The sequence below is a fragment of the Neolamprologus multifasciatus genome, chromosome 9 (genome assembly GCF_963576455.1).
Source record: "Neolamprologus multifasciatus chromosome 9, fNeoMul1.2, whole genome shotgun sequence".
Taxonomy (NCBI): Eukaryota; Metazoa; Chordata; class Actinopteri; order Cichliformes; family Cichlidae; genus Neolamprologus; species Neolamprologus multifasciatus.
In genome coordinates this window covers 14,081,928-14,107,289 of record NC_140447.1, presented here as the reverse complement: position 1 = coordinate 14,107,289, position 25,362 = coordinate 14,081,928, and the positions used below count along the sequence as shown (strand labels likewise).

The 25,362-nt window shown below is 40.0% G+C and overlaps 2 protein-coding genes across 2 annotated transcripts; one reads left to right on the top strand and one right to left on the bottom strand.

Annotated features, from left to right (window-relative positions):
- Positions 1-10,145: 10,145 nt before the first annotated feature.
- LOC146511251 (beta-1,4-galactosyltransferase 1-like) lies at positions 10,146-18,747 on the top strand. The gene is made up of 2 exons (XM_085172322.1): positions 10,146-10,650; positions 11,409-18,747. Exons 1-2 carry the CDS (start codon positions 10,237-10,239, stop codon positions 12,072-12,074), a joined length of 1,080 nt encoding a protein of 359 aa, XP_085028448.1. The 5' UTR covers positions 10,146-10,236; the 3' UTR covers positions 12,075-18,747.
- Positions 18,748-18,854: 107 nt separating this feature from the next.
- On the bottom strand, positions 18,855-25,250 carry LOC146511250 (APC membrane recruitment protein 2-like). Its single transcript, XM_085172320.1, is given in 2 exon segments — positions 18,855-22,490; positions 22,493-25,250. Coding segments are annotated over 2 exon segments (2,073 nt in total). The 5' UTR covers positions 23,262-25,250; the 3' UTR covers positions 18,855-21,186.
- Between the last annotated feature and the right edge of the window lie 112 nt (positions 25,251-25,362).

Here is a 25,362-nt window from a genome sequence, read left to right as displayed (position 1 = left end):
TTTTTGGGGTGATCACAGGTTTGCAGGGGCAATCTGTTCAATAAATTTATCAATATTTGGTGCCACTGTATTGATATTTGATTCGATAGTAAAGATTTCTGCATTTTACCCACCAAAAATTCATTGGTGCTGTGAGTCCTGCTGTTGCATAGTTACCAAAATAAAAATTAAAATGAAATGTGACTGTCTTCTTTGAATCCTTTAATCTAGTGGAAGCCTAGTCAGTAAAAATTTTGTCACAAATCGAAACATTTCCTAATCAGTCATGCCGGGATTTAGTTCCCTAAAATTCTTTCAAGGCTGCCAGCAAAACCTAGGTTGCCTAAAACAAGCAGCTTGTAACAATATAAAAAGAAAATGAGTGAATAAAACGTGATTTGTTTATATTGTGTTAAAAACTATTACATTACATATTTTATTTACATAAAATAATATAATTTTGACAAAGGTACATAATTTCACAGTAAAAATAAAGGCTTGGTTTTCGAAATTTTTCTTGTTGATTGGTTATTGCTCTACTGGGGGACCATTTATATGCTTTATGGCCAATTACAGATTACTGTGATACAAATAAATAAATAAGCTTGACAGCTTGAGCCATTTCTTTTCTGCTTCCCATCACAGCTTCAGAGGAAATGCCCTTTTTTCCTGCCTCTCCTGCAGGGGTCGCTGTTAACCCATGTTAAATGCAAATTAACTGATAGTTTGTTTCTTTTAAAGCAAAAAACATTAAAAGCATTAGCCATTAAAAAAAGCAATCCAAACTAAATTATTATTACTTTTAGTGTTTTTTTTTCTTTATTTTTTTTCTTTTGCCTTTCAAAATGTAGAATTGACAACCTTCTCTGCCTCCATGGACCACCCCACATTGATGCTTATATAGTATTTTTAATTGAGAATTAAACTAGACGAATTATATATAGGTAAGAACATGAAAATTCAAATTAAGGGGAAAAAATACTGTGTGGTGTGTTCCCAACTTTCTGTAGTTGTAGATTGTAAGTAGAAATGAAGTGGAAGGAGGTTCAAACTTTGGTTTGGCTGGGAGGTAAGGTTGATTTAAACCACAGAATTCAGCAGATTATCATCAGGAAAATGTTAACGGGAAATTAAAATTGGTAGCTGGCAACTCTAAACTGTGTTTTAGACACGATAATGAGCTTTAATAAGTACCTGGGATTATTTTTTTTAAATTACAGCATATTAATGGATTGCTTTCATTTCAAATTCAAATGATTTCTATACGTTTCCATAAATTTTCAACTCTGGAATAAAGGCTGTGGAATGCAAATGCTGAAAACATCCAAAAAACTGATTTTTATCAGGCCATTTTGGCAATCAGAAGCAGGTGGAGTGCAGAGTAAGGTTGAAGAGGTGTGTTCAGATACACACTCACGCACCCACACACCCACACACACACATATAAAGCGCTTTGTTCCCTCGGGTAGACCATGGAGCCGTCAAAACCACTCTGATTTTGAATTAGCTCTGATTGGCTGTCATTGCAGTATGCCCCACACAGCTGAGACCACTCAAAACCACACACACACAAACACACACTTTTGTGGTTTGGGCATCATGTTTCACTAAACTGCTGAGTTCTCTAGGCTGTAACTAGGGCTGTTTTAAGAGCGGTGGTTGAGTATAAATGTGCGTGTGCGCGTGTTTGTGTGTGTGTGTGTGTGTGTGTGTGTATGTGTGTGCGTGTGTGTGTGTGTGTGTGTGTGTGTCTATGACTGCAGAGAATCTGTGTATGCAGTGTATTCAAATTTTCTGATAGTGGGGGTGTATGTGGACATGTTGTTATGCCTCTTGAGCTCTGGATATTCTGCGAGGTGTTACACTAGGACATTTCAGGCTGCAACATTTTTTTTAAAAAGTTATATATGTATCTGTATATTTGCTAATATACCACAACATACATTATATTTTATTCTGTTCTCAGAAACATTTGGCTCAGTCCTGTCCATGTTGCAAGCATTTTAGCATCCAATTGGTTTGGTTTGACCTGTATAAAAATTTAGTGAGAAAGTCCCCGAAGTGTTGCAAATGAACAATGGATGAATGTGTTATTTTACTTATATGGTGCCAAAGAACAATTGTTTGGCACCACCTTAACATTCAAACCAAAAATTCCAAAGTATTTCTCTTAAAAAATATAACCAAATATTTAATTAAGAGATTATGCAGGTTTGCATAAATGCCTCTCTGACACCACAAGTATGCATGCTAAGTAAAATTTGGGTCCAAAACAAGCAGGTCCTCCCACTTCCAAAGGGATGCCTCGGTGCCAGAAAAAAGACTTGTGTGGTTATATTCACAGGGGTTCACTAGTTTGCTAGCTCAGTGTGAGTTGGCTGTAAATCCAACATGCCCACTTGTCTGAATATAAAATCAAAATGTGTCTCAGTAAGCATCGTTCTTATTCTGAAACTGGAGTCGGTGGTAGCAGCAAAAATGACCAGCCAGTGGGAAGTATTTGGGAAAAAAAAATTAAGATATTAAGACCAAAGCTGGGTTCCATCTATAAATGCCTCAGGATCAGGTTTCTGTGTGAACAACAGCCCATTTATCCAAAAGTGTGGTTAAAAACAGAGCTGCACAAGAAGAAGAAAAATGCAGTAGCATGCACACATTTCCGTTTGGTTGTATGTACTTGTATTTACTTTGTAGTTTCAATTCATTTATATTTTTTTTATTAATGAAAAGAAACTGATATCATTGAAATTAGGTCTGAAGAATGGTTTAAGGCCGGAGTGTGTCAATTTATCACTATCTGAAATGAAACATGACTGGCACAGGATAACGTTCCTAATGGGCTTATTCCTTATTGGTGGTACATTAGTACCATCTAGTGGTAATATACATAACTGCACATACTTTAAGTACTTTTTGCACTATTGTTTTCACACACACAAAAAGAAAAAAAAAAGAATGGTTGAACTCTGAAGTCTGAGCCTGCTTCAATATTCATCTGTAGTGCAAGGAAACTGTCTGCACCAGTGATGTCACAACCGCATAAAACTTAACACTTGCAGTTTTTCAAAGAAATAAGAAAGATTAAATTCACAGCTAGGTAAATATACACTTATAGGACACTGGGATTTTTTTTTTAAGTGAGTCCTTTGTTTAATTCCCTGCTGTTTAGGTGAGTCTCCTCATTCTTTATCTAACAAAAGGCATTTAAAGCGACTTTGACTGAATATGAAAGCTCAGCAAGTTCAGCTGAAGCTTCAACAAAACGTTTTATTTATGACTGGAATCATTGTAAATATATAATATAGAGTATAAAGGCACATCCACTAAGTCCTGGGAAAATTGGGTAGTGAGGGAACATCAGTTACCAGTAAGCACCAATAAGAGTTGGTAGTTAAATATCTGCTATTCACATTTAAAGTACTTTTGAAAAAAACTAAACTAAACAAAACTACTGTTACAAGCATTTTAAGCCTGCAATAAAAAAGAAGCAAATAAATCAAAAAAGCATATAAATAAGTGAATCAGTTTTGTGGTGTGTGCAAAGGAGTATGCATTCCTTGCATTGGGCAAGAGAGGGAGACTACCAAAATAAAAGAGTCCTCTTTTAAGAGTTAACATTAGAATTGTTGTTGGTTGAAACCATAGACAATAACACTTAACACTAATAACAACAACAATAACACTACAAATTTGTACTGTAAAATTGGGAATTTTAGATGGGGTTTTATAGAGACGGACTCCCTTTTAGAGCCCCATCAACTGCTAACATAGAGGAACATCAGTGTTCTTTTTTTTTTTTTTTTTTTTTTTTTTTTTACAGTTCTTGAGGTTGGAGACACGTGGAGAAGGGTGATCACGGCAACCAGTGCCTCATTTTGCATTAAAAAAAGACAGATATTTCCATGGGGCAACACTTGCATTTAAATGAACGTGGTTAAACCCTTGTTGCGCTGTGTGGCCCAGCACATCATGCTAAATATATGATTTCTAGCCAGAAATCAAAAGCCAGCAGAGCATTAACAATTTAGATGAGCCCGAGGCATGCATTCAATTCACAACTAAGGACTTTATTAAAACAAAAAATAATATGTCAAAAAAAACATAAGTAAAATATTAAAAACAACAATAATAGCCACATAGTTTATGGTTTGAAACAGTCTTGACTATTATAGAATGGCATCTGTACATAACAGCCACCAGAGGTCACTGTTTACAACGTTTTTAATCGAGTTTAGTTTAACTTGGTTTAACTGAAATGAAAGCAGTCATTAAAGCAAATGCTTGCTCCTGCCCTGAAATTTTTTTTATCAGGAACATTTATTGACAATAAACCATCCTAATCATTGTTGTTTCATTGATGGTTGTGTGTTGTGTTAGCTGCCACAAACATATTAAACTCTGATCTCTGTGCTGTTAACGTCTGAGCACTGCAGAGTGCAGCACAGTGTAAGGTGAAAAAAAATTGAAAAGAACAAAAAGGAAAGAAAAAATGTCATTGTGCTTTGTTTAGATTTTTTCAGTCTTACTCAATTTCATAGCTGCAAGTTAATATCTACTATAGTCAAAAGGTCTTGGGAACACAGACCATTAGTGCTGTCAAGAATACACTTTTGGCAATTGGCTAATTAAATTCAGCATAATATAGCTAGCTATTCTGAGACATTTAAATTTTCCACCCTTATTTCTGCTGTTCCTGACAAGATTTTATTTCCCTGCCAAGACAAAAGCTGAGTCAGAGGCATGTGATTACTGCCAGGATATTGAGTTGAAGTAAGATGACCAGTACTGGATATGATCTACACTCCTCTCTGTTGCTGTCTTTGTAATTACTGTATGTCATTACCTTTTCATCTTCTCTCCCTCTCAATTTTTGCTTTGTTTGTGGTTTTTCTATGCTCTTATTTTCTCCCTTTCATTCAGCATAACTGGTGGAGGCAGTTGGCTGGCCGCCCTTACTGTGGTTCTGCTGGAGGTTTCTTATTGTTCAAAGGGAGGTCCCCCCCCCTTTTCCCACAAAAGCAAAACGCTTGCTATATCATCAGGTTTCAATCTATGACATTTAAAGTTCTTTTACTTATGATGATAAAGTGCCCTGATATGTTGTTGTGAATTGGCACTATATAAATAAAATGTAACTGAACTGAACTGGGGGGGAATGAAAATGCGGTTTAGTTGGATGATCATTTATTGGAGCTATTTAATTTTTCCACAAAATAATCTGCATTGTCAATTAAAATTGGTGTTTGCTTTTAAAAAAATAGGAAAATCCACATTGGAACACATCAGTTCTAGTAAGCCAATGCAGAAAGTCAGCAAGGGAATGCATTTGGTTATGATCAAGATAAAGATAAAATCAAGAATCAAAGAAACAAATCAAAGCGGAAGAAAGTGACGTAAGTGACTTAGGTGACAGAGAATGTCCAGACTGCTTCACGCTGATAGTGCAACAGTAACTCAAATATCAACCAAGATATGCAGAAGAGCATCTCTGAATGCACAACACATCAAACCTTGAAATCAGATGGACAACAGCAGAAGAAGACCGCATCTGGTGCCACTCCTGATGGGCAAGATTAGGAAGATGAGGCCACAATTCACAAAGGCTCACCAATTTTTATTTATTGATTTTTTGTGATTTCTTTGACTACTCGGTTAGGTTCAGGATAACTTTTCACACCTCATATAGTAGGAAAAGAAATACATAAATTACGTGTACTGTTTACGTTTATTGCATAAAGGTTTGTCAAAAATCACAAACAACAAAACTGGGCGAAAATATTGGAGGTTTTTGTCCATATCTGTCCATATCTGAAAATGTTGTTTAGTTGTATTAAAACAATCAACTGATTAAAAAAGAACCCTGCAAATACATTGTTTCCAATTGACCAATTGAATTGACCAGTACGTGTTGATGTTAAAGTATTCATTTGTTCATGGTGCTGACAAACTGATATTTTCTTCTTCGTATTTTGGATCATTTTTGTGGAGCCCTCTGGTCGCCTTGCAGCTCCTATTTGTTTTTGCCACTGGCCTTTCGGTATTTGAATGCCTTTGTCATGCAAACATTTGCTTTTGTCAAACAAAATCAGCCCATCTGCGTTGTCTTCTCATTCTTCCCGGTTGAAATTGAAACAAAATGCTATAGACAAGCGATCATCAAGAATCAGAGTTCAAAGCCATTTTTTCAAGAAGCACAAAATATGAAAAACAACGACTTTTAATTAAAGAAAATCTTTTTATATTGAAGCTGCAACAGGAACAAAAACCAAGTTCAAAAAGTCAAAATAAGGAGGTTAGCAGTCTATGCCCAGCCCTCCTGCAGCTCTCTCCTCTCTGTTTTAAGCTCCTCCCACCAGATGAGCGGGAAGGTCAGCACACATTTACGGTGTAATGGTCACTGCAGTGTTTTAGTTTCACAGGATTGAAAAAGTCACTTTAGCAGGTTAAAGATGTGCCACCACATCTGCATTGATAGTTTTTATACTACTTTACACTGTTTACCATTTTTGTTTTGTTTTTAAAGACGTGGCTGCTCAGCGTTTTCACTCATAGGCTAGATCTTCTGAGCCCTAAAAACTCACCCCAGATGAGGCGCAAGAGTCTACTTCCCTCTCAGACCACTTCAATAACAATATGCTGAAAGGTTATAATGGATTCTTTGATGATGCCAGCTCCAGCTTCAACTGCTGAACTAGAACTGATTGCTAATTGTGCTGTTATTGTGAATCAAGTATCTGATTTCACTCTGTGAAGCAAAATTTTTTCCCAAAGGTCTGTGGGCTTGTTTAAGACGTGGCAGTTTCAAATCAGCTGACCAGAGAATGCCTACTGCAATGGAGATCTGCTTACATTTCAAAACAGTGCCTGTCTTTCCACTCAGCTGATTTTGAACTGGATTGAAACGTATTCTTCCAGTCTTTCAATGTTACTCTTCAATATACTGCCAGTGAGTGGGGTCACGGGGAGAGCATTCAGTTCATTTAACAAGTCAGGGCTCTGTTTTTATTCCATAACCTAGGAGGTTAACTCTGTGAGAAAAAACAGAAACATGTAACATATGTCCTGTGTGTAACAGTAATGCATTAAACTTAAAATGTAGAAGGATACTTCCAAAAGCTTACATTAAGGATGCAAAAGTTGGGCTATTTCTGTTCTGCATTTGGTAAAAGGAATGTAGAAAAAGAAAGCAACCAAATATCTTTAAAGATATTTGGGGGTTAGGGGGGTGGTGGGTTGGTTTGTTTTATTTATTTATTTGTTTGTTTTTCGGTGGTACAACTTGAGATTGAGCAACAATCACAGATCCTGATTCATTCTGATAGTAAGAAAGGGCAGTAAAACTCTCAGGCTTTTATCTTTAATAGTTTTTGACATGTTCATGTTTGATTATGGCGGTAGATTTCACTGTGCCAAAAAGCTGCCTGGAAGTGGGTGGATGGACCATTTCACACACAAAAAAAATCTTTGAAATTATATGATATATGAAAATGGTCGAGTAGAAGTCGAGTAGAATGCTTGTGGTTCAAGGAGATTAAGGGGGACTTGGACAGATGGAACCTACTCCCACTCATTTTTATGGGGAGGATTGAATGTATAAGGATGAATATTCTTCCACGCCTATTATTCCTATTTCAGCACCTACCCATTTTGATCCCACAGTCTGCATTCAAATTATTAGAACGCATTACATCTAAATTTATCGGGCAGAATAAACGACCAAGGGTCAGACTCAAAATGTTAATGTCTGGAAAGGAAAAAGGGGGCCTCAAGTTGCCTAACTTCAGAATGTACTATTGGGCAGCTCAAGTAAAATCAATGGCTGCCTGGATTATTCATGATTCAGAAATGCAGTGGGTATCTATGGAAGAGTATTCATTACCAGGTATCTCACTTTGGAGTCTCCCATTTCTCAACCCACAATCACGGAAAAAGATTAAAATAACTAACTCATGGGTCAACCAAGTTGACCCATGGGTTACCAAGTGTTAAAAATGTTAAAAGGGAATTTGACCATGTCTCGAGCGGTTCCCATAAATGGAAATGTTGAGTTCCTTCCATCGTTGTCAGATCGGAGTTTTGAGAGGCGGGCGGAGAAAGGATTGATTACAGTCAATCAGCTGTTTGAAAAGAATACTCTTAAAAGTTTTGCCCAGCTAAGGTCTAAATATGCTTTATCCCCAGGGGACCATTACTTACAGTTAAGGGACTACATTACAAAGCATAAAGACTGGGACAATATTAGAAGAGAACCAATCGGGTTGGAAAACCATTTTATAAAACTGCTTGACAAGTCAGGTACATTGAAAAACCAAGTGTCTTTGATCTACCAGAAACTGCTGATTGACATGTCTGATAATACCATCAATATAAAACAACAATGGAAAATGGAACTCAATATAATGTTGGATGATGTCACATGGGAGAGTATCTGTTGTGGCTGCCATAGAGGGGTGGATAATCAAATGTGGAAGGAATTTGACTGGAAGGTTAAATTAAGATTTTTTAGAACTCCACTGAAAACCTTTCTATCCAAAAGTAGTGTCAGTGATAAATGTTGGGTCTGGGTTTGTGGGGGACCAGACGCATATTTTTTGGGACTGTGTTTACATACAACAGTACTGGATGGATGTCAAGAACATTATACAAAACATATTGTCAGTCAACCTCCCAATGGATCCTCTGATCTTTTTGTTGGATATCTTTCCTGATGGTTTCTCCTATGAGCAGCACTTTCTCCTGCATCTCCTCCTCATGACTGCAAGAAAAATGATAACAATTCACTGGCTCAAACCAGAAACACCCACAGTTGCCCAGTGGCTTCTGAAAACTAGACATGTCTATACGATGGAACGGATAACAGCTCAACTATAACTAAAAGTGCCAACCTTTGAGAAAAAATGGAGACTAATTATAAAATATCTTGAAAGGACTCTCAAGCCTTAACATTGTTACATCTGTGCTTAGGTATTGTATGTATGTATGTATATGTATATGTGTATATATGTTTTTTCTTTTAAATTAAGTTTTTGAATAACCCTCACCATTATATGCTGCAGATTTGGTCTCAGGTCATGTTGTTGGTGTGAATTACCTTGTTATTTTTGGCAATAAAAGTTAAAAACAAAACAAAACAGAATGCTTGTGGTGATTTGAGATGGAAGGACGGAGCTGTGTTCTTGAGACAATCATCGGATCAGTTCAACACTGTGGCATTTCATCCGTTTATGTTTTATTATTAGTCAGTTGGAATATTTTTATGCTTTCAGATGAGCATGGCCTCTGTTCACTATTTAAGTTGGTCCCATGACTTAAACACTGACTTCTTCTTTTCTGGGCAAGCTTTATTTACTGATGTCAGTAAGTCCAAATGTAAATATACAGTAGCTGGACTTTGTTCATGTTATCATTCAGAAAACAAGGAGCCGAGTGTACTAACAACGTCATTAAAGGCTGGTTTATGCTTTGCTGATAAAATCACAATCCTAAACATACATAACCTGCCAACAGTTCCAATATTACTTTGCTAAAGAGGACCCATCATTCATCTGTAAGGAGTTCCTGCTGCAAACAATATGAGACAGTGTTCCATGACTATTGTCACCAATTATATAGAAACAGTTTCTTAATTTCTGATGACAGTTATCTAGAGCATTGGATACTTATCAGCAACAATCCAGAGGATTACAGAAATTACCACATGTAGACAGATCTCAAACTTAAACACTATTATTCAAACCAGGAGAGGGCACACTTTAACCACTTTTCAGAGATTTCTTTTCCCCCAATATCACTATATCCGTATTTTCAAACAGAACTTACTATTTTAATTAAACCTTTCCCATAATAATCACTAATTCTTGTCACTACATTACTTTGTTGGTCATCTGAAATTGCTTGGAGGTAAGATATACATTAAAGAAAGTGATGTTAGGAAAATGTACTAGTGCTCTCTTACTGAATTACTCAGAAAGCCAGGAAGTAATCTACTTTCACATTACAAACAAATTAGGTATGAAACAGTCAATAGGGTCTTGTACACTGGAGAAATTAGTCAAAAGATGTCATGTTTAATTAATAACCACAGGTGCGAGGCCTATCCTGATAAGGTGACGTGAACAAGGAAGTCGTACAGCAAAAACAAAAACCGGTTGGGTTGCTCTTTGTTTGAAATACCTTTGACTTGCAAACACACAGATATGCTGGCAACTGAGCTGTAACAAGGGAGATTAGAGCCGCTGAGTATACTCAAGATAAAAGATGGCAGGAAACGTCAAAAGATTATTTAATTTTCTAGCACTTTTTTCTTTTGTTAGTGTCACATGTTTTGTGCTGGTTTTATTCTACTCCAGAAGAAGCTTTGTGGTTATTGTTCCTGGGACACATATTTTGACACTGGGAAACAAAACATTTTCAGGGATAGTAAAGGAGCAAGTCGCGAAGCTGTTGGCGAAGAAGATCGAAGCCTCAAACAAAAGCAGTGAGATGGCACCGACACCATCTGATGTCAGCTTAACTTTGGGCCCCTGCCCTGACAACCCCCCAGATCTCATAGGTCCACTCCTCGTTGAGTTTGATTTCGGAAGGACTTGGGAACATGTGAGAAAGGAAGTCAGTCCTTTCCTTCAAAAAGGAGGAAGGTTCAAGCCACAAGACTGTGTTGCAAAGCAGAAGGTAGGTGAATTACTTGAGAAGAAGAGAGGAAAGAAAGAAACAGCAACTGATAGCAACTTGCATTTAAGGGAAAAAGTTTCCTTAAATTTACTATTTATGTAAGGATTTATTTATTTGTTTGTGTATTTATTTTTACATGTTTTTGGCACTCTTTTTTCATATTTTTTTTCAATACTTAAACAGGTGTAAATGATCAAATAAAACCTGATTTTACCCAACCAAAAGAGAAATTAGAGGTAATATATAGAGATAAAATGGTATCATATATATCATATAATGATTAACTCACTCACAGATTTCTTTATTTGGCTTCATTTGATTCAGTATCATTTGAAATAAACTCAGAAAAAACGTCATGCTTTTTTAAGCCTTTAAGGATAACATGTGACATACATGCTAATATTAAACGTCACATTTAAATAATGAGGTCTGTCATTGTATGCGCACAATTATCATGAGCTAAAAGCACAAGCTTCAGAAAGCTACAAACATTCCATTTCAGACAATTCTTTCTACAGTTGGATCCCAGTGACCCTAATATGGTCATTTCAAGCAAACACACCTGTGGTTTGCTCCCAGCCAAAAGAAAGCAGTCTTGAAGGGAAGGCAAACAGAGCTAGAGAGAGGATGAACTGTCACCTAGTATGAGATAATACTGAATCATGCAAAGCTACCCTAGAATCAATCAAATCAAATTATTTGTGAATCACGGGCTAATTTTTCAAATGTTAAAATAAAAGTTATTGTCATGTCTTTAGGTGGCAATCATCATCCCATTCCGGAATCGGCATGAGCATTTGAAGCACTGGCTTTATTACTTGCATCCTATACTGAAGCGACAGCTTGTGGACTACGGAGTCTATGTCATCAACCAGGATGGAGAGGGAGTCTTCAATCGGGCTAAACTGATGAATGCAGGATATGTCGAAGCGCTCAAGGAATATGATTATGACTGCTTCCTCTTCTCTGACGTAGACCTGGTTCCCCTAGATGACCGTAACCTCTACAGATGTTTTGACAATCCACGACACTTGGCTATAGGCATGGACAAATTTAATTTCGACTTACCCTATAAGACCTTCTTTGGTGGGGTCGCTTCATTGTACAAACATCAGTACTTGAAAATTAATGGGTTCCCAAACACTTACTGGGGTTGGGGTGGTGAGGACGATGATATCTACAAACGAATAGTCTTACATGGAATGCAGGTTTCTCGACCTGACTTACTGACGGGCAGGTACAGGATGATCAAACATCAAAGAGACGCGCACAATGACCCAAATCCAAAGAATCCTGATAAACTGTTTCAAACACATTGGACCATGAATGCGGATGGCATCAATTCCCTCAAATACACAGTAAAGAGCATTGAGAAGGATATCTTGTACACTTTTATCACTGTAGATATCGGCTCTCCTGAATGATCTGCCTGAATGCAATTTAACTCTCTTGGGCGGCCAGTGATTCATTGGTGTTTGATCTCAGAACTGTTCTGAATATTCATGCAACTCATTTTCTTTACATTTTTTTATTTGCTGCACTGGGACAAACAGGGAAATTCCATTGTTTCTACTTTATTTTTTTTGAACTGTGCAAAGTATAAGCAATTATAAGTGATGATTTCAGCTGTTTTGTAAACAGCAAATAACAAGAAGTGTAATGTCTTCTGGCTGGGTTTGATCAGCTGATAAGTAACCTACCAGTTTAGATTTGATTAGATGAAACTTTATTAATCCCTCGGGTGGGTTCCTACGGGAAATTTAGTTTCCAGTAGCACAGCACCAACAGAAGTTGCATGTTACAGATACAATAAGGGGAATGAGAGTAAGGATATAAGCATAAATATACCATATATATACATATACACATATTTTTAAAAGTGTGTTATCACTGTGCGCTATATCTAAGAGGTAGAAAGTAAAGTAACTAAAGGAAGGTGAAAAAAAGGTTTAAATTTAATGCTTAAGAACCTATCAACGAGCATGATAAATGGGACACTGTGGACTGTATATTAGATATTCTTAGAGAAGATAAGAACACTAAAACTGCTGTCTCAGATGAATGAATGAATGAGTGAGTTAATTCAGTTCAGTTCAAATCAATGTTATAGAGCACCCATTATATCATTTATATATTTTTTAATATTTAAATCTAATAAACAAGTAGATTAATTCCAACACTGGCTTCATTTTTAAGCCTCAGGAGTTGCCATTTGGCACCAACAGAGGCAGCCATGGCCGCTGTGTCTGCTCAGTGTTTGTGCTAATAGTGTCTATTTAGAGCATTTGGATTTCAATTACTTCACAAGTGAGACTGTATACTATGGAGTTTATTTTCATCATAAAATGAAATGACAGATGGTAGAGTCAGAATTTCAATTCATAAACAACATAAAAGCATGGATCCATTTGACCTTGTGTCAACTTTACAGGCAGCTAGTGGTGGTGTAATGGTGTGGGATATTTTCTTAGCACACTTAGGGACAAGAAAAATTTCAGCAGGAAAACTAACTAAAACTATAATGAGTGTTCACAAAACTAACTAAAATTAACTGAATTTATAGCAAAAATGTGTTTAGTTTTCATTGATGTGTGCGTGTCATACAATAGTCAAGGGTGAAAATGAAGTTTAGTTTCCAGATTTTTTTCTTGCTGTCTAATTATGCCAGCAGGTGGCAAGTACGTTAGTCGAGTCGTCTGTGTTGCTGCTCCGTCCACGCGCAGAATCATGTCAGGAAAAGTCGGGAGCCAGAGTCCAATTTGGGATTACTTCGAATATGACTGTGTTTTGGATAAAGCAAGTGTCTTGTAGTGGAAAGAGACAAATTATGAGGGACATTTCTAAAGGGAAAAAAATCCCACAAACCTTAAAGTGCACTTGAAAAGCTCACACCAGAAGGCTAACCTAGCTTACCTTGAGAAGGTAAGGGAGCACACTCAACCCTCATCCCCAGAAAACAGAAGCTAACCCCAGGCAAGGCAGCGTGATGCATCCCGAGACAACAGGACGGGGATATCTATATAACTGTGTGAGTCAATTGCCTTCAAAAAATTTATCAATTCACTTTAACCAAAATTACGAACACCCGGTGCTGCAAGAGTTAATAGTCTCATTGGGGCCAAGATATACATTTTATAGTTGCCTGGTATTAATGGTTGTTCATCTGCCTTTATTTATTTATTTATTTATTTATTCATTTAAAGAACCCATAGGTGGGAATGTGAGTTGTCTGTCTCTGCATGTTAGCCCTGCGACAGACAGGCGACTTGTCCAGGGTGCAGGGTATGGTAGCTGGAATAGCAACATACCCAAGGATGAGCAGAAGAGAATGACTGATATGATGAAACTGGGATTTTGTTACACTTAATTATTGCAAACACAACTAAAACTATAACTGAAACTAATCAAAACTAAACTGAAACTAAGGATTTTCAAAAAAAATAAAAACTAAACTAAACTAGCAAACAATTGGTAAAAACGAATTAAAACTGATATAAAATTGAACATCTGAAGTCAAAACTAAATAAAAATAAAAACTAATGAAAATTGCAAAACTATTAAAACCCTGGTTCCTCCCATTTCCCAGAAAGATAGCACACCATGTCACACAGTTCAGATTCTGTCCAACCAGTTTCTTGAGCATGATAATGCATTTTCTGTACTCACATTCCTCGACAAGCACTAATTCAACAGAGCACCTTTGGCATGTGGTTGAACAGAAGATTTCCATCATTACTGTACAGCTGACAAATTTACTGCAACAATGTGTTGGCAAAGGTCATTGTGGATCAAAACCTCTGAATGTTGCCAGCCCAGGGAAACCAACCTGGTTCTACCAAGGTGTATCCAATAAATTGACTCTAAGCGCCTACTGAACCCATTTTTTTTATATGCCTGTCTATCTATCTATCTATAGATATATACATGACAGCGAACAAATGGCCTGCTGCCAGTGCTTGTAGTGCAGTGGACCTTCAATTGACCCATCAGCCCAAAAGTGCACCAGATTACCAGTCCACTCCTGTTCACATGGACTTGAACTTCACATGTTCACATAAACCTGAGTGACATCCCATTCGTCTTACAGCTATAACAGCTTCAATTCTTCTGGGAAGGTTTTCCACAGGTTTAGACATGTGCTTATGGGAATTTCTGACCATTCTTCCAGAAGCACATTTGTGAGGTCAGACACTGATGTTGGATGAGAAGGTCAGGCTAAGGGTCACTGATTCATCCCAAAGGTGTTCTACGTGGCTGAAGTCAGGACTTTGTGCAGGCCAGTCAAGTTCTTCCACAAAAAACTCATCCATGCCTTAAGCACCTTGCTTTGTGCACTGGTGCAGTGATGCTGGAACAGGAAGGGGCCATCCCCAAACTGTTCTTACAAATTTGGGAGCACTATTACCACTCCTTAACCAAACTTGACTCTTGGCCAACAAGTACTGGTGTCCTGGCAACTGCCACACCCAGACTCGTCCATAAGATTGCCAGGTGGAGAAGCGTGATTCGTCACTCCAGAGAACACGTCTTCACTGCTCTAGAGTCCAGTGACGACATGCTTTACATCACTGCTAAGGCTCAGATGCGGCTGCTTTCTATGCACTGTTGTTGAGCTAATCTGAAGGCCACATGAAGTTTGGTCAGCAGTGACTGACTCTGCAGAAAGTTGGCGACCTCTGCACACTTTATGCCTCAGCATCTGCTAACCCCACTATTTTACATGGCCTACTACTTCATGGCTGAGTTGCTGTCGTTCCCAATCACTTCAGTTTTGTTATATTATCACTAACTGTTGACTGAATATTTATTAGTGAGGAAATTTCACGACTGGACTTGTTGTACAGGTGGCAGCCTATCACAGAACTACACTGGAATTCACTGAACTTTTGAGAGTGACCCATCCTCTTAGAGATGTTTGTAGAAGCAGTCTATGTGTCTGGGTGATTTTATACACCTGCTCTTCACAAAATACCAATAATGCTTAAGTAGAGCTATACATGTCTAGATACATCTATGGATTCACTACGTTAGACTGATTATTTTAATGTGGTCATCATATTGTATATTATATTATATATTATATCAATGCTTTTAGGGAAATTTATTTTGAGAATTGAGTTAGTATAAGATGGTAATCTCAGGAAGGTTTTAGCATAAACTCAGTTTAGTATAATTTTTAATTCAATATTGAGTAAAAATTTCAAATCTTTGTACTTTGTATTGCTGTGTCTGACCTTACATTTTAATATTCTCAATATTTATCTTCTGATTCATAATTAAATTTTGAATCATTTTGCTTCATGCCTGACACGGTCATATTCAGTTTGCAAGTTAATCACATTTTCCGTTTTATTTCAAAACAGAATTTATCACTCTAGACGAGCACATGCTGTTTTTAGAAAGAACTTACTGGTGTCATAACCATGTGATGCTTAACATTGTTTGGTATCCAGGACTGTCTGGCGTCCTGAGGAATAAACTAGACTTACACATTCTGAAGGTTACAGCTGTACTAGTGTCATACTGTACTGGATCTTCTCGTCTTTACGGTGTACCAAACAGATGTGCCCATTTCAAGAGTCAAAATCTTTGCGCTTCATGGATTCTTAATAAAAGGAAGATTGCACAGTCTTGCCCTGAGATGAACTGTAGTGTCACTCAAAAGGCAGACTGAACAGTGAAGAGGGACAGAGGACAAAATGACACTAACACCTGTGAAGAGGCGAAAAATAGTAGTGAGAGGAGGCTTCACATGGGGATGCAAAGTTGAAATCCAGTGATGCAAAGATGTGTTGTGTGCTGAAGGTCACACACATTCAAATTTATTGCATTTCCATTTTTCTAAAGGCTTCACTTGGTGTTTTATTGTCTTTGTATGCATTTCTTACTGCAGCACTTCAACTCCAATCACATCTTTCACACACTGTGTCAGCACCCACCCCCCAAACAGACTCCCATCCTCCTTCCTGCCCAGCCCCCTCTTTCTATTGGTTGACCTAGTGGAGTTACTATGGGAACAACTGTGGAGAGGCTGCCATGCAGAATGTGGGGTACAGCTTTTGAATGGTGCTCCGTTGTACACACATGCACTCACACACATTTATCAAGGCCAGGAAAGCCTACCTACCATCAAGATGTGTTTTTGTAAATACTAGTGGCCTTCATTTTTCTCTGTCTGTGCTAGAATTTTTTTTCTTTACCACCAGATAGGTAGTGTAGTCTTTCATTTTCATCTTTTTTGTTATATTCAACTGGTAGTACTTTTACTTACAGTACTATGACAGCAGTAAATGCTTATTTGTTATTTACTACAGCCCGTGCTAGAATATTTTGCCTACAAGCAAACTGTAGGTCTAAATCTATTAGAGCAAAACTACTGGTCATCCACTACCAGACCTTAAAGCAGATGGGCTACGAAAGACCAAAGCCACACCGGGTGCCACTCATATATGGAAAGAATTTTAGGGTTCATCAAAACTGGACAGTAGAAAATTAGGGGGGAAAATTGCTGAATCATGATTTCTGCTGCAACATTTGGATGGTAGGGTCAGAATCTATTGTAAACAAACTGAAAGCATCGATCCATCCTACTTGTATCAACAGTTCAGGCTGCTGGTGGTGTTGTCTGAGATATTTTTATTGCACATTTTTATTGCATATTGGCTCCTAAGAACCAGCTGATTGTCATTTGAATGGCACAGCTTGTTGCTGACCATGTCTACTTTTTGTGATCACAGTGTACCCGTCATCTGATGGCTTCTTCCAGTTGGATAAGACACCATATCACGAAGCTCAAATCATCTCAAACTGGCTTCTTGAACAAGACAATGAGTTCATTGTACTCAAATGTCCGCCACAGTCACCAGAGCTCAATCCAATAGAGCACCTTTGGGATGTGGTGGAACAGGAGACTGGCATGGACTACTAGCAAGCTGTAGAAGTGGCCAGTGACAAGTGGATACTTGTGGCTGGTGATCATCAGAAGTTATACCAGCTAAATAAAAGCTTCATTTAAGAGCACTGAAGCTCTTCAAACCCATTCACATACTCACAATAAATCTTATTCTGCCACTTATTCTTTGCTTTTCACCATGAGTCCTTCCCTTGTTCTCTTCCTCACTGGTTTGAATAAGAACCCCATTGTTCATCAGAAACTCAGTGCTCTCTGTTGCACTCTTTTACCAGATTTATGGCCGAAAACAAATAAGCACAAACATGGCTCACACTGAGAACAACTGTCCACATCGAGCAGCCAAACAGCAGATTACTGATGAGATCAGCTGACACAGATATATACAAACACACACATGCAACATTACGCACCATTCTTACTGTCAGCATCCCTGGCTTTGATGTGGTGGGCTGGTACAAGTGAGTGTTATGGTCTTACGTAAGGCTTTTACATAAACCTCGGAGTGTAGAGAGCTGGATAAAGAGGGAGGGGGAATTGCTGCACCATTACAAAGGGGATTCGCACTGCACCAAATCCTCCTCCTACTTCACATGGATAAACCACAACATATAAGCTTTTTCTAGCAACATGAGCCATTCTTGAAAAAAATGCGACTATACTTTTCATCTATTCAGGACACACACGGGTCTCATATCCACATGCATGAGTTGTCTCTCTTTGTCATCACCGTGCCTGTCTGTCTCCTTTCTTTCCCCAACAGACACCAACAGTAGCTAGTGACACATCTGTCGGGCTTTCATGTCAGCAATCAATAGGATTTATTGATAACCTGTAATCCCCAACCCAGAATGACCTCTCCCTAAGTGCCAGACCACAACAATATCCAAAAACTAAAGCTACATTCTACTCAATGCATCACCTTTTCTCACTCAGGCTGATCCTTAGGGATTTAAGACACCAGGACATGAGGGGTGGGATGAGAGAAGTGGAATTCAACCTCCATTTTATTTTTTCTCCAAACACAAAAAGGACATAACTCCTATGATGGTGTAAATGTGCTTACAAAGAGTCAGGGGCTCATCTATCAGCGCAAATACAGTTTTCTTTATTAAAAATGTAATGAGGTTTTCACAATATAAACAGATAGAAACATAAAGGGGGGGGGGGGGGGGGGATCTGCTTTTCATCAGAGCAAATGATCACATAAAGGCCCAGAAAAGAAAAGAGAAGTGTGTGCCTGCAAAGAATAGTCTGGTGTTGGTGAGCCCATGATGGAAACATGGTGACCTCAGGAGTAAGAGTGTATCCCAGTGCAACAGTTGTATCATGCCATGTCATACCTGGATGAAGCTAAGAAACAGTGACATGTTGGATAGAGTGATGTTCTATATTTAAACAAAACCTGGTGGACATTGATTGCATAATGACCTGTCATTTTTCAGTTCTACAGAATCTGACTGTTAAAGGAATCCAAGTAAAATCTTGCCAACCAATAACATCAACCAAAAAAATACTTTACTTAGAAAAAACATCTTTCTCAATCAGCAATCAGCTAAAGGTCTAAAGCTAAAGAAAGGGAAAATGTGAACCGATATGATCACTTGCTGCTTCCCAGGTGACCTCTAGGGCGCCCTTTTATTTGGCTAGGAGAGTTCCTACTGCAGTCTCGGAATCAGGTTACTCCATGGTCGCCTACACTACACCATAGGGAGGCTGAAAAGATATCTGAACCCGGAGCAGTGTCATGGATCAATCATTAGACTCTAAACAAGATGAGATGGCTTAAAGAACGAGAATGACACTCAAGTGTCACTGATAGCTTCTGTGGGAATGATTACATTACACTTGGCATATCCTATGAAAATTCTATGGAAATCCCTATAAGGGACCAACCTGCTCCCTTTTAACTGATTGCACTGTATCACTAACAAAGGCCTTCTAGGACTGCAACACACCCTCTTATTTCTAAAACAAGCGGCGTTTTGCAATGCAAGCCACAGGGGACTTAGAAAAGAGTCAAATCCAGTTTGTCTTGCCCCCACAAAAGAGGGACAAAGAGGATAGTAGAACACAGAAAACTATGTTCTCACAAATATCCATTACAATGTCAAGCTACATTCACATTCACTCGCAGCTGTGGTGGCTCGTGAAATTAGGCTATACATTGTTTTTTGTTTTGTTTTGTTTTATTCATAGCCAGGAGAAGAAGGGGCGAGGTCGATCATTTAGCATTAGTTCCCAAATTTTGCTATGTATAATATCCTAGTTCTCTAAACTGGCACTTGTCATCCATCCACATTAGCCTATACAGTATGCTAACAGAGAGTAACAGAAAGAAGACAAGGCAGAGTGTTAGAAAGCTGGTGCTGTCACAGTTAAGGATCCGTGCAGTATGATTGCAGAAAGGGAAAGTCTATAAAAACAGTACGAAATCCAGTGAAGAAGAAAGTACTAGCTAGAAAAAATGTGTTTGTGCATGTGTTCGTAGAGAAGAAAGTTATCCAGTGTAGCTACAAATACAGTGCCAAAGGTTGAGCAGTGCGCATGTGTCAGATCCTTCAGCATTAGATGATGTTCCCTGACCTTTGTGCCTTGATATGCGGCACTACATGCAGAGAGCGAGAAGAAATGTGTATGTGTGTGTGTGTATGATTCTGCATGTGCGTGTGTGTTTGCAGACAACGAAGCCTTAGTGCAAGGGATCCCTCCAGGTTGATGTATTGCGATAGTTTTGCAGGTTTCCATTGGTATTTAAACATTTGTAAATCCCAGAGATTAACATTCTGTGAATGTACTTCCAGTGAAGCACTCGGGTGTGAGCGAGATCCAAGTACAAAGGCTGAAGCCAAAGTTAGTCCAAATGGATTTTAAAAAAAGAAAAAAGAAATCCGCTAATCGATCTTAAAAAGTATGAGATGCAGTGTGACCTTCTGCAGGATAGCTTTGTAGCTGCAAAGTAGGTAATAAAAGCAGTTCAGAGTTCATGTATAGTTTTAAAACCAGTGTGCGGTCAGCAAAAGACCATGTTAAAAAAAACATTTACAGCAACCAAAAGAAAAATGGAGGAAAACTGTTGGGACTTTTCCAAACTATGACAAAATCAAAAACTTTGGCTCTAAAATCAGAGAATTAGGAGGTACGTGTTACAGATTAGATAATAATAATAATAATAATAATAATAATAATAATAATAATAATAATAATGTTGATTAGATTAGGTCCTTACTATCAGATTGAGTTAAACTAATTGTGGAAATCTAAAAGGAAAACATAAAAGAAAAAAAGGTGCTCTGCTTTTGTTTTCTGTCAAAGTGGTGGTCGTATAGTTAACAGATTGTCAACAGTCAACCCCCAAAGGTTTAAGGAGGGTTGCAAAATGTTAACCTAGCTTTTTCAAGTTTCCTAGTGACTTTCTCAGGTGAACAAAGCACTTACTCTAATGTAGCTGTTCGTGAGCCAACACGCCTAAGGAATGAGAGATTTAAAGATTTGAGAGGAATTCCTAGGCCATTGACTGTACAGCTCAACATTTTTCTTTGTCTGGGGAAACATTTGGCTCTACGTAAGCTGCAGTATAGCAATGTGCACTCCAGTCCAGGGGAAAATCACCCATGTGACAGAAGCTACTTCTTGTGGGCAGTCCCTCTGGCTGTGCCGCCAGATTTGTTTCCAGAACGACGAACTGGCACCTTGGATACTGGGATTCTGGTGCGAGCCGGAGGAGGCGGTTGCGTCTTTGGTGGAGTTGATTCAGCCTCTAGGATGGACGACAGGGCTGACTGGCTTGCAGAGTGAGGGGGTGTGGTTGGTTTGCTGCTTACCGGGATCTTGGATTCTCGAGGAAGGCTGGCGCTGCCTTTCATTGATCGGAAGGAGCAAGAGGAGGAGGAGGAAGGCAGAGTTGCTTGGGAGATGGGGCTCGTTTTGTGTTCAGTGGACGGAGAGGGCGAGCTGTTTGGATCTTCATCTCCCCCCTGATCCTCTGCTTCTTCTTCAGGATCATTGTAGAGGTCATACAGGTGGTCTCCAGAGCAACTGTCACGTGATAGGGCCATATTCTGGTTATGCTGCAGCCCACTTTCATCAGGTGTTGCTGTAGGTGTTGCTGACGGTGTGTCCCAGTAGCCCTCGTCACTAAGCAGCTCTTTTTCACCTGGCGATGTAGGGTGACGACCATGTGCGTGAGGGAGAGGGGGTTTAGCTGCCCGGCTTCCCGCTCCACCAACTACTGGAATCTTACTGAGTCCCAGCGCCTTCACCTGTGGTACCTTTCTATCTGAACTCCTGGAAGCTGAGGGAAGGTAGCTGCTAGCAGGGTTGGTGCGAGGGGGATAAGTGGAAGTAGGGGTAGAGGAGGAAGGTTGATGCGATCGGGGCAATGCAGGGGAGTTGTCTCCTGTGGAAGGCAACATGTGCCAGAGTCCCTGCATGTCTGCATCGTCCACTCCTTCTGGACTTGCCATTTCTTCACCTCCACCCATGTAGGCCACCACACCACTCCCGGGTGGGTGCTGTTGTGGTTGAGGTTGTGCCCTGGTCCGGGCAGGGAGGGAGGCAGGTGCAGAGTTTGGGGAGACAGAGAACATGGGCTGGGACATCTGAGAAGATAAAGGGGGTTTAGATGGGGAGATGCTACTGGTGATACCAACAACTCTCCCAATACCCACTCCCACGCTACCTCCTCCTCCCCCACTGCTACTGCTGCTGGTACCACTGCCCCCATTACCCACTGGGCCCTCTTCATCGGCATCTGCAATAATGTCACCACAGCCTGTGAGAGAATCAAAGCTCTTGAGGGACGTGACGTCAGTGAAGAGGAGGGAGCAGAGTCGGTCCACAGAGGGCTCTGATGGTGGGTCACCAGTGCTGCAGCGATCCAAAGGGGGTGTAGCAAGGGAGGGGGTGAGACTGGAAATTGAGGCTTTGGCTTTTGGATGGGTGGTCGCAGTGGTGAGTCAATGGGCGTGTAGGGAAAGGGAGAGTCTGGCTCACCAGATGGCCCTGGCATGGCAACACAGTGTGGAGGTGTCATGGTAACACTCGTGGTGGGAGTCTCTAGTGCTTGGAGGTTGGGTCCTGCTTCTGCATCCCCACAGTCTGCTTGGTGGTTATGGGGAGGTGGTTCAAGGGTTAGAGTAATGTCCTTTACCTTTTCAGCATCAGCAGCTTCTCCGTCCTTGTCCTTCTTCGCCTCCGCCTCTTCTCCATCGCCCTCATTTGTTTTGTCTTTACGTCTCCATCGCATGCTGCTGAAAAATCCTTTCAGGCCCCTTCCTCTTCTGACAAGTCCTGCTCCTCCGTTTTCACTCGACCTAAAACTCCCGCGTCGGAGAAGAGAGAAGAAACTCAGCGATTTGCTCAGAGACCTCACCGGCCCCACCTCCAGGCCTGCAAGTCCCTCCCCTCTCTGTCCATCAGCGTCGTTATTAGAGCCCGTTAGTCCATCGTGGGTTTTGCTCCTCACAAGTTCCGCCGATGCCCCTGAGCTGTTTCCATTCAAAGAATTTCCATTGTCAGAATTCCCGTTGTTTCCGCTGTTTGTAGCCCCTTTGTTCCTGAAGGAAAAGAAGCTGGCCATTCCAGATCCAGTGCGCCGCTTCCCAAAGAGTTTGAAGGCAGCTTTGTTGATCTTCCCTGTAGGCTGGGGGTCACACTGAGGGGCCACAGGAGGCTCCACACACTCTGAGTGCACCTCCATTATCTAGTACTCTATTGCTCCCACTCTATCGTCTCCCTCGAGCTCTTTAGCTACCTTTTTATCCTCTCTCTTTCTGGCGCACACACATTCACCCTCTCTCTCTCTCTCCCTCCACCCTGCTGTCTGGTGCTCTTTCACTCCCACTCTGACTTGCTTTAACGCCTGCCTGCTGGTTTTCTCTGTCTGCCTCCCTCCCTCCCTCTTTCTCTTTCTCTCTCTCTCTAGCTCTCTCTCACACAGCCGCACACACAAACACACATGCTGCTCCTCACTGTATCCATGGCAACTGGGTGGGCTAAGCAGCTTTCGTCAACGTTGGCGGGGCGCCAGCGTCTCTCCTCCACTCCCTCCCCCAACCCCTTTTCCTCTTCTCTGCTTCCACCTTGCCTGTCACCGATGCACTGGTTGGTCTTTCCTTTTAACTATTGAGTATTTCCGAAGCCCAAAATTCACCGCATCCATCAGTGTGTGTGTGCACCGTGTGTGCATGTGTCCACGTCTCTGTGTTTGTACAAACCCATTCCAGGGTAGCAATGAAGCAAGCACTGATCTGCTGATGCATTATAAAGGATTAGACATGAGTTCAATATGTTTATGAGGGCTTCTTTAATGGCAGCTCGGTTGAATAGCCAATTATTAGGACAGATCACAGGCTAATCTTTATACAAGCTGTTTGTAGGACATGGACCACAGATGTGGGAAAACTGACAATGATGCTGCCCACTAAAAACAGAACTTTTGCACGTGTGGACATTAATTTCTGGTTATATCGTTCCTGTCAGGTAAGTCAGAGCTTTGGGTAAACAGTAGCTTTACATTGTAAATTGATCAGAATTAGCCTTCTCCCTTCACCCGGGCTTATTAGACTGGCTAAATTGGAGTGTGAGGGTGGAAAGTTCAAAGTAAATGAAACTAAGCACATCACAAGTGCAAATTAGTGGACTCAAAAACAAGACCTGCTGATCAACAGTATGAGCGGGCTTAGACCAGGATATGGATTTAGAAATGTCAGTGCAGTCATGCTTTTGTTATTTCAAGGGACACGGAGGTCTTAACCTCCCAGTCACAACCAATTTCTCACCCACAACTTAAATGACTTACAAGTGACTCTGCAATAAGATTTAGGCCCCTCACAACTTACAAATAGACAAACATACAAACACAAATAGCACAGCCTTCAACAGAGTTTGAGACACACATATAAGCCATATGGCCTTGAGGCCTCTTCCATATGGACACACAGGGCCAGGTGTCTGAGCCCTGTGATGCCACATATAACTGTCATCACGTCATCCTCAGTTTCCTTGTGTTTGTGGTTTTGTGTCACCAATTATGCAGCCCACAGTACACTCTTTCCTTTCACATTAGTTATAGTTTTAGAGCATACCTTGGCAACCAGCAGAGTTTCTGCAGGCATGTAGAACAATTAACTGTTCACAAACTAGAAGGAAACCTTGTGGCAGTGGATCAACTTGCTGACTTTTGTTCATTGTTGTCGTGTCTTTACAAAGTGCACAAGTGTTCCAGTTTTATTATCAAAATGCATTTGTACTAATAAGTAAAATTGTGAATGAATTAGGGTATTATACATTCAAATAAAAAAATTATAATAATAAAGAGTGAAATCATTTTTATTCCACATCTCAGTTTGTTTGTTTGTTTTTTTGGAGAATGGCAATCAGTTTGTATATCTGAACAAATTACATAATCACCATTTACCGTAGATCCACCCAGTTCTCCTTTTTTCTGAGTGCAATCCACTGGGGGTGCTCCCAACCCCCCATGAATCTCCCTGTTATCCCGACCCACTTACAAACCTTCCTTCCCTTCCCTCCCCTTCTCCTTTTCTCTCCTCCTCCTCCTCCTCCACAGTGACTGTGAGCACAGGCTCTCCTCTTCCATCCCACTGCTATCAAACAATGTCTGCATTCATGAGCCCAATACACACAACCACAAATCTAGAGACATGCTCACACCCACACAAACACTTTTTGAGGGCTTCCCCAGAGTGAAGCGTCGAAGCATATCATCCCTATGCTCCCCCCCCCCACCCACCACCACCACCACCAATAAGAAAGATAATATGTCCCCAAGAGTCAGT